Source organism: Sorghum bicolor, chromosome 10 (genome assembly GCF_000003195.3).
Source record: "Sorghum bicolor cultivar BTx623 chromosome 10, Sorghum_bicolor_NCBIv3, whole genome shotgun sequence".
NCBI lineage: Eukaryota > Viridiplantae > Streptophyta > Magnoliopsida > Poales > Poaceae > Sorghum > Sorghum bicolor.
Window position 1 is genome coordinate 48,401,496 of NC_012879.2, and position 10,191 is coordinate 48,411,686.

Consider the following 10,191-nt stretch of genomic DNA (forward strand, 5'->3'; position numbering starts at 1 on the left):
CGTGTTCGTTGGGCTTCGTAGCCTAGGTGTTCCCGGTCCATTTTTTTGTCACCTCTGGCCATATATCATCTCGCCTGAATCTTTTATATTTCCAGTTTCTGGTTCCATACCAGATTTCCGATGATTATTAAAGTAGACATCGAAATAACTCATCTCGGAGCATCCGAAGAAGGAAGAGGAAGAGACAGGGCATGGTGAGCAAAACAAGCTCACAGCACATACCATATGGAATGGAACAGCGACCGCTGTCACGTCAACTCCTCTTGCTCATATATGAGAGAAGTGTTTCGCTCGATCGAGCAGCAGTGATTCCGTCGTCCTTGCCTCGATTCTCTCTGCCAATTTCTCTTGCTGTTCACGTCGGATAGGAGCTTATTCTTTTGTAGCAAAAGAGAGAGAACGATGGCAAGGCGAGAAGACGACTCCTACACCAACGGGTCGGTGTTCGAAGTGTCCGTGGAGGAAGGGAGGAAGGACAAGTCGGCCGAAGCGTACGCCATCGACGATCTGCAGCCTGCTGCTGCTGCTGAGGCAGAGGTTGACGACGACGATGCGCTCTGCGGCATGTCGGCCTCAGTTGCTTTCATTCAGCAGGTGATGATATAATCATCGTTGTTATATATATATCGATCGTATATACCTAGCTGCTGGCTAGCAGTGTGTCTCGTTGCATGCATGCATTCCCTGACTAGATTATTTCTCTGCACGCACTTGATTTCGCCATTGGCCAGCTCATTGCGGAATTCTTGGCAACGTTCTTCCTGATCTTCGCCGGCTGCGGGGTTATCACGGTGAACGACGACAACGGCATGGCCACGTTCCCAGGCGTCGCCCTGGTGTGGGGGATGACCGTCATGGCCATGATCTACGCCGTTGGCCACGTCTCCGGCGCGCACATCAACCCCGCCGTCACCGTCGGCTTCGCCATCTCCGGCCGGTTCCCCTGGAGGAAGGCATGTCATGCATGCATATGTAGCTAAAATCTAAACGGCGGCGCGCCACGACATTGATTATTAGCTAGCCAGAGCTGCTGCTCGATCCTATATCGATCGGTCGCGTGATCATATATGCACATGAATGAGCGGCGCAGGTCCCAGCGTACATGGTGGTGCAGATGGTGGCCGCGACGATGGCGAGTCTGGTGCTGCGGCTGATGTTCGGCGGGGAGCACCTGCGCGCCTCGGTGACAGTGCATGCGGACGGCGGTTCCAACATCCAGTCGCTCGTGCTGGAGTTCTTCATCACCTTCTACCTCATGTTCGTCATCATGGGCGTGGCCACCGACGATCGAGCGGTAACCCTAATAACAAAGCCATCGTCCATGCCCGATCGCAACACATATACTGATCGCAACAAACTGATGATGATGGATGCTTCTGCTGTGCAGGAAGGGCAGATGGCTGGGCTTGCTGTGGGCGGAACCATCATACTCAACGCGTTGTTTGCTGGGTGCGTATGGCGTCACTGCTTGCTTATATATTGCTCTCATCAGCTAACTATCTAGGTTTCGATTTCGATGTCGTCGTATGTATGTGCAACAAGACACCACCGGCATGCATGCGTTTCGTCAGATTTGAACTTTCTTGTCGTTTCCGATCGATGCACATACACAGGCCGGTGTCTGGAGCGTCGATGAACCCGGCGAGGAGCATCGGGCCGGCGCTGGTGGGGAACAAGTACACCTCGCTGTGGGTGTACATCTTCGGGCCGTTCGCCGGGGCGGCCGCCGGAGCGCGGGCGTACAATCTCATCCGCCGCACCGACAAGACGCTTGCCGAGGTCACCAAGAGCGCCAGCCGGACAAACTGATGATCGATGCCAACGTGTTCATGTTTTGGATCCACACAACGTACACGTATGAGCGCGCGTTGGCGTACGTGTCTATCGTCCGAGTGAATATATAATACAATAATCTGCAGGTACATTTAGTGAGGTGCAGCAGCCGTGCAAGAAGATGATGGTTTCAATGTCGATGCATTGTTGAGCTATGCATGGTATTTTTTTTCCCGATCAATACGTTATATGCATGATATATGATCGACATAAACACCATACACCAAATGAACTTGGATAAGGGATCACCTGTGAGGCGACGATGATAGCTATGAATGTGAATCTACGTCATCTACTCCCTCTATCCCAAAATAAACGTGTGTCTTGTATCTTGAGAAATTTTAAGTTTTATTAGATTTATACAACATAGTATTTGCATATGTATCTCTAGATAAGTTTACAATAAAACCATATGGCATGACTAATCAGTGACGGAGCCAACGGTGGGGCTGGTGGGGCTCCAGCCCTCCTACGGCCGTAGAACCCACGTAGCCCCCCCTTAGCCTCTCCTGCAAATTTTTATCATTGATACTCTTTAAGAAGGGGCTGAAGTTATCTTAAGGTAGCAGAAGCCTCCCCTAAATATTTTCCTAGATTCGTCACTGTGACTAATCTAATGATGTTTATTTGATATTATAAACATTAATATATCTTTTGTATATATTTATTTAAACTTGAATTTGATTAACTTCTTGGATTGTGAGATGAGAGCACTTATTTTGGGATGGAGTACTAGTTTATTTATGTGTCTCGTTTCTTTCTTCTTTGTTGGTAAAATAATTACACTTCAAGGTTATAATATGTAGGGATGAAAACCGAACCATATTTTCTGATATCCATCTGTTTCGAATGGTTCAAAACCTCATATGCATAGTCCGTGTCAATCTAAATCCAAACATTTGATATCCGACCATATCCGGGTCCAAATACTGAAAATTAGATTTTTGATATACATATAAAATAGATATAAACACCCAAATGATCCGTATCCCGTTTAAAATATCTAAGAAAAAAATATGGAATATAGGACATAACCGGGATCACCGGTATCCATGTGTATTCGATCTGATTTCAACTCTAATAATATATATGTCCACTAGTAGCGAATCGAGCATTGATTTTGGGCTTTAGTCCCATTTGCCTTTGGGCTTAAGACTCAAGTACTGAAGTCAGCTTTAGTCCTGGGTTCAATGGCCAGCGCCGCAGGCTGGCTCACAAGAGACGACCTTTAGTTCTGGTTAGTGGCTCCAACTAGGACTAAATGTCATGTCGCTTGGTTATAACCTTGTTCACATGTGGGTGAGAAGTGACAACCATCTTCCCTTGATGACATGGGTGACACATAAAATCTTTCTCAAATCTTTACTTGGGTAGAACTGATGAGTCCAACAAGTAGATCAAAGCTCAAATGGCCTAAGAAGGGCCAACGGACTTCAAGAAGTTTGCACAAAACACTTGACCAAAAGGAAAAATTTGGCAAATCAAGTTTCCTTGAGGGTCCAAAACACGCAACAAGCCCTTCTTAAAACACACCTCAAACCCATCCTCAAAAAGTTGCAAAATCGAGAGAAGATTGAAATGAAGATTCTCAACCAAAGCAATATCTTTAAGAACAAAGGTACCATTAACCTTGACGGCTCCATGAGCGACTACCTTACTATTGTTGTTATCCTCAAATGTGATGTATTCCTTACCATGCACGTGGTTGAGGTCATTGAACCATTTGGAACTTGTAATTGGGTGTGGCCTAAACATCTGGAGTCAATGAGCTGAAACAAAGTCCAAATTGATGGTCGAAACAAAGTCAAATTGCTGTCATCTTTTTGCATGCTCTTCTCTAAGAGTATACTTCAACTTTTATTTTGGGACCTAAACAAGTTGTTTAACGAAAACACGAGAATGCGGCAATATCAATGTCAATGTTATTTAACCGACAAAGTAAACTTTTGCTATTTTGGAAACTATTTTTGAAGATCCAACTAAACTCCAAATTTGATGAGACTTAGTTGTTTCCATCACATGGTACTCCAACTCATAATAAGGAATCAAATTCAGTTACCATATAATTTTGCAAGAGAAAATGTCACAAACATGTTAACTTAATGTTGTTAATCAAAGACTTTCAAAAAATTCCTTGCAGCAGGAAAATAGCACGAGATTGATTCTTGGGGGCCTTATTGGACTAAGTTAGGGACCAAACCAGCTCTTGACCTTAAATAAAATTTCCTCTATAGAAGCTAAACTACAATTTTGATTTATGGTCAAACCTCAGAACAGCTACAGAAGTCAAAGTTGTACTTTGGTCAAAGTAGCAACTTGATAAAGCTTGAATTAGCGTTTTAGACCAATTGAGGCATTTTCTTGGCATAAGCCCAACATGAACCCTTCATGACTTTTGTTGTAGAGTTCATCTAGAGTCATTTGGGCAAGGTTGCAAGGTTTGCTTGATGACCCATGGTTCCATTCATTTAATGAAGCCATTCCATAAGGATATAACTTATATTTCATGCGACTTTTGATTCCAAACTTCATGAAACTTTTCTAGTCACCAACATGGATAGAGGTAGTTGTGGGACACATGAAAGAGGTTCCATTAACATCACCCAAGCATGCATTTTAAAAAGGTCCTATATGTAAGTAAGGGTGCATTATCCAAGTTTAAATTTGGGCTTACTGTTATTGATTGAATTTAACATCTTCACAACCACTTGACTTGGCATGTTGGAGCTCAAAGCCCACTATCTAACCGGTGGCAAACACCTGGGGTGTTACAATCACTAGCCACCATGACGTCATCAAGTGACATGACGCAAAAACTGTCACACCCATATTTTAAGAACAAAATAGGATGCATAAAAGACTCATATGTGCCCCAGAAACAGTCGCACACATAAGTAGACAAATCTCAAATGTACCATAGCAGTGTTTATTACATAGCGGAATATATATCGAATCACATAGTCTCATACAAAAATGATAGCATAAAGTAAACAACGCTCTCGACGGAAGCTCCACACAGGGACACTGTTGACTGGTTGACTCCAAACCTAGTACTCATAACGATAATCCTCATTCCAGTCATCTTCATTATCATAACCTGAGGTGTTGGGAAATTGCAAGAGTGAGCACATATCGTACTCAACAAGTATAACCAGGGGTTCATGAGGCTCAAATAGCTGACACTGGTTTGACTGCATTTAGCTTTTAATGGTGGATAGCATGTTCATAATTAATGAGCAATTGTCAAGGAAGCTTAAATAATCCATTAATCCCATGATCAAATGTAAGCATAATTAACTCATAGCATAAACAATAATCAAATGAACATAACAACATAACAAGCTCATCATCTTAATGTAGATGTCCCCAAGGCCGCTCCTGACCGTGAGCTCGGCTAGTATACCAGTTTTACACTCTGCAGAGGTTGTACATCTTTACCCATGAGTCATGATTTACCCTTTCGCCCGAGGTAGCTAATCTCTTAACCCCCTTCCTAGGGAGGTCGGCAGGGATCACTATGAAGCCTTTCAAAAGTTCGTCTAACAAGTTAGGGCCGCAAGGTTTCCTTTGCGCGCAGATATAGAGCCCCCCTTCCGATGGCACAATGACTCGCAGCCTATACTCATACAGACAGAGGCCACACTATACCCAAAACGGTTCAGCCCCTCCGCCCTTTCGGGTAACCTCTAACAAGCTAGAAAAGTGCTTCATACTGAGCTAAAGCCAGAGCCATAATAGCCCTCATGGTTGCACTGTTATCCCGGGTGATCACGTACAGACAAGATCTCATACAGTTATATGTCATTCTTTTATGTTCATTGCATAGCTATTAATCATCTTACAAGATCATGGATTATATCAAGCACTAGCACATCTACACCAAATGCATATCAAGTAGGTAGCAAGGAGTACAGGTAACAATCATCTATGATTTTGCTAAGGTCGACAAGGTGATAGCATGCATATGATATATATATGTATAGTTAATAGTGAATAGGTAACAAGGATGATCCCAAGTTATACTTGCCTTGCTCAAAGCTCTCCTGAGCTTGCTGGTCTTCAAAAGCTTGGTCTTGATCACCAACGTAAGGCTCACCGTCTAATCCCAATCATCAGTCAACAACACGCAATCCAATGTAGACAATCATACACGAAGCAACCAAGATATAATTAGAACAATACACCAAACAGTGGTAAAACAAATATAAAAGTTTATCAAAATATTCTACGCAGCGCTACGATCGCACAGATGTATAGCTCACGAAAATCGGAATTAAAACGTGAAAGATATGAATTTTCTAAGATTTCCTATAGAGTAATAATTGATTAAATGCTACTGCAGAATTAAAAAGTTTCAAAACAGAGAATAAATAAATATAACTTGTAGAGCTCAGAAATACGAATCTAACGAAATTTGAATGGACAAAAACGGAGTTAAAATGAGCATTTTATGGCCTAAACAAACTCAATGGCATTTTTGTAAATTCTGGAAAGCGTAAATTGCTTCAAACCGACGAAAATACGCCTTTGATACTGGAATACGTATTTCTACCAGACGCCAAGGACTGCGGGTTAAAAGTTAAAAACTTCAAGGGCTCTTTAGAAAATGTTACCCCGAAGGGGTAACTTCTATTCTGGGCCACAGGATACCGATCGGACGGTTGAGATGAAATGGGAGAGATGAAGGGCGTCTGCCGGCCGGAGCAGGGCACCATCACGGCGGCGCCATGGGGAGACTTCGCCGGAGTTCCCGGAACCCGCTCTGCTGACCACCTTAACCGAAAACAAGAGCACCGGTACGCAGCGGAGCTTCACGCGGTCTCACCTGGGGAAAAGTTCCGGCCGGAGAGAGAGCCGAGGGCTCGCGCTGCGCGTTGGAGTGGCTCGGTGACTTGGCGAGATCCAAACTCGCAACTGGGGCGGCTAGGGTTCACTTCGATGCCTTAGATGCGAAAGGGGAGATCGCGGGGTGGGGAAACTAGCTTTATAGCGCTCGGTTGTGCACGTAGGGCAAGAAAATCCCGAAGAATTCGGGTGGGATTGGCGGCCGGCCGAGTTCTGCTCGGCGACGACGTGGGGAAGATGAACAGGACGCTGCCACGCGGGCCCCGATTGTCAGCGAAACAGAGAGAGAAAAGAAGAAGGCGTGCTGCGGGCCTGAGCTGGGCTGTGCGCGTGCTGGGCCTGGGAGCGGGAGTGGGCCGAGTGAGGGGAGAGGAAAGGGAAGGGGAAAGGGGTACTGGGCCGCGGGGTGTCGGGCTGGAGCCTTTTCTTTTTTTTATTCCTTCCTTTTCCATTTTATTTCATTTTCTGTTTTCTTTTCCTAAAACCTTTTCCAACTAGAGTTTTGTGTGCCAAAATAAATTCTCATAAAAAAAACAACAAGCATAGAATAAAATGTGCTCCAACATGAATGCAACAACATGTTTCTAAAACTTATGATAAATTTTATTTTCCACAAAATTATTTAAGTGCTAAATTTAAATGCTCTCAAAAATACTTAATTAATTCAAATTAAATCCTATTAATTGAAATTCAAATTTTGGGTGTTACAAATTCTACCCCCCTTAAAAGAATCTCGTCCTCGAGATTGAGCAGTGCATAAACAAACCACTGTGGATATGTCCTTCTCCAAACATTCTCTTTTTTTTTTCAAGTTGCTTGTGTCTCTAAATACCAATTCCATTGTACTAGCAACTTCAATGTCTCTAACCAGGTAACATACCTCGTAACTTATCTGAAAATTTATTCCCTACACAGTCCTGAAGATCAACACCATCATCCTCTAAATGATTCACTGTGGCTGTGGGTGGAGCTTGTACTGCTACGTCCACACTGATTCTCTCTCCCTTGGGTGTGGTCACAACTACTACTTTCTCCTTGCACTTAATTTCCGTAGCATATTTCTTCATCCAATCCAAACCCAATATCACATCTATGCCTGAGGTTCTCATAACCATGGGACTAACGGGGAAATCTACCCCCCTTAAAGAAAGACTTGCTGAGGGGCAAGAATATGAAACTGGTATAGTCCCTCCTGGTGAGTTTACTAGCATATGGGTTTTCAAGGCAACTAGTGGTATGCTGTGAACTCTAACAAATGCTTGCGATATGAATGTATGCGAAGCTCCAGAATCAAATAAAACTGTAGCGGGGATGGAGTTGATACTGAACGTACCCATCATGATTTCTGGTCCCTCTTGTACTGTCTCTGCAACCACATGGTTCACCTTTGCTCCATGAGAATTAGACTTTTGATTGTTGTTCCGCTGGTTGAATCTCTCCGGGCAATCATATGACATATGACCTTCTTTCCCACAGCGAAAACACCTAGTAGGGGTATTGGAAGCACTTCTCTTCATAGAGGTGGCATTTGAATTTCCCGAGCGAGAAGTCTGTTGTCCACTCTGTTGTTGATTAGGATTACGCTGAGATTGTTGGTTGCGATCCCCTTGACTAACTGGTCCATGGTACCTCTGTTGATCGCCCTGCTGAGAATTGAAACGTTGGCGGTTGTTGCCTCCAGAACCTTGGGCTAACATTCTTCTCTTCTTATCTTGACCTTTACGCATGTTATCCAACACAATAGCACGGTTCACCAGAGCCTGGAATGTAGGGTAGGTATTTCCAGCCAGTTGCAATCTGAGTTCATAGTAAAGACCTTTCATGAAGAGACGTTGTTTGTCAGCATCTTCTCTGACTTCGTTTGGAGCATAGCGAGCCAACTGCTCAAACAGGTCATGATACTCAGCCACAGACATAGAACCCATCCTAAGAGATCTGAATTCTTCCTGCTTGAGCTCCATCATTCCTTCATTGATGTGTCGTGCTCGGAAGTCTCTGCAAAATTCTAACCAAGTGACAGGAGGAGCATTGTTGGGACGAGCAGCTTGATATGACTCCCACCAGGTCTGAGCTGCTCCCTGAAGTTGTCCAGAAGCATACAACACCTTCTCCAAGTCATTGCACTGTGCTATGTTCAGCTGCCTCTCCACAGCACGTAACCAATCATCTGCCTCCATGGGATCAGCTGAGTGTGTAAATACCGGAGGTCTTCCCTTCATGAATTCCCCCCGCTTATCTCTCATATGAACAGGTGGTGGTGTTGGTGGAGGTTGTTGTTGTAGGTGTTGCATGAAGACGTGCATCATCTGATTCTGAGTTTGCATAAGTTCCTCCACAGTAATTGGGGCATTGTCACTATTGCCACGGCCTCTGCCTCTGCCTCTTCCCCTTGCTGCCATCTGCATTCCAAGGTATATAAACACATCTTAGTAATGTCCAACATGACAATTACAAGAGTTAACCGAATCTGAAATTTTCTGGGTAACATCCAACATTAGCAGATCAGAAAATCAGTAATATCTCGAGTTCCAGAATTCAAAAGGATACATGCTGTACACCGTTGGAAAGATAAAGAAATTGTCTACAACTTTCATTTAGATCATATTACCAGATTCCAACGTGAGGTTAACCAAAAACTGGGTACAACCGAAACTGTTACAGAATTCCAGACTGCGCAGAAACCTCAACTTGAAACAGTCATAACTCTCAGCTCATAATCGATGATATGGTCATTCTTGCGGCATTGGAAAGATATGGAAGTCTACTTGTTCCCAGAAAAATTTGATGGACATTGCATGAACAGATTTTGAGATGTACCAGATTCATTGCAGACTGCTCCATAAAACAGCAAAGGACAGAAACAGAATTTTAACCAACCCCAACTATTTAGTTCATTAATCCTTATGCCTTAAGCCTATAAACTAAATGAAATTGTAGAGGAAATCCACAAGATCATTGCAATCATTACAAAGATCCAAATCAAGCATAAGCATAATAACAAACCAAACGAAGCATCAAAGGTTCACATTTCAAGCATTAACTCAACTTGCGGTACTATCGTTCTCTTCCTATTAAGGGCAAAGATTCCTAAAATTCTCTTTCAACTATGTAAGCAGGTGGTAAGAGAAGGTTCTAAAAGCATATTCAAAGCAAGGAGTGGGGATGAGAACAAGTCTTTAAGATAAGCAACAAGGTGAAGATGAATAGGATATAGTGTAGAAGAAAATATCAAGGTTTATAGAACCAGGATTTTATAGCAATTTCAAAACCTTATGACGGCCAATTTCTAACTAGGCTTGCGTCCGACAGTCAACAAAGCTTTGATACCAATTTGTCACACCCATATTTTAAGAACAAAATAGGATGCATAAAAGACTCATATGTGCCCCAGAAACAGTCGCACACATAAGTAGACAAATCTCAAATGTACCATAGCAGTGTTTATTACATAGCGGAATATATATCGAATCACATAGTCTCATACAAAAATGATAGCATAAAGTAAACAACGCT

At 43.3% G+C, this 10,191-nt stretch overlaps 1 protein-coding gene across 1 annotated transcript; it reads left to right on the forward strand.

Moving 5' to 3' along the window:
* Nucleotides 403-1,809, forward strand: LOC8076696 (aquaporin NIP1-4). The gene is made up of 5 exons (XM_002437089.2): nucleotides 403-594; nucleotides 732-953; nucleotides 1,091-1,294; nucleotides 1,388-1,449; nucleotides 1,614-1,809. The coding sequence occupies exons 1-5, from the start codon at nucleotides 403-405 to the stop codon at nucleotides 1,807-1,809; spliced, it is 876 nt and encodes a 291-aa protein (XP_002437134.2).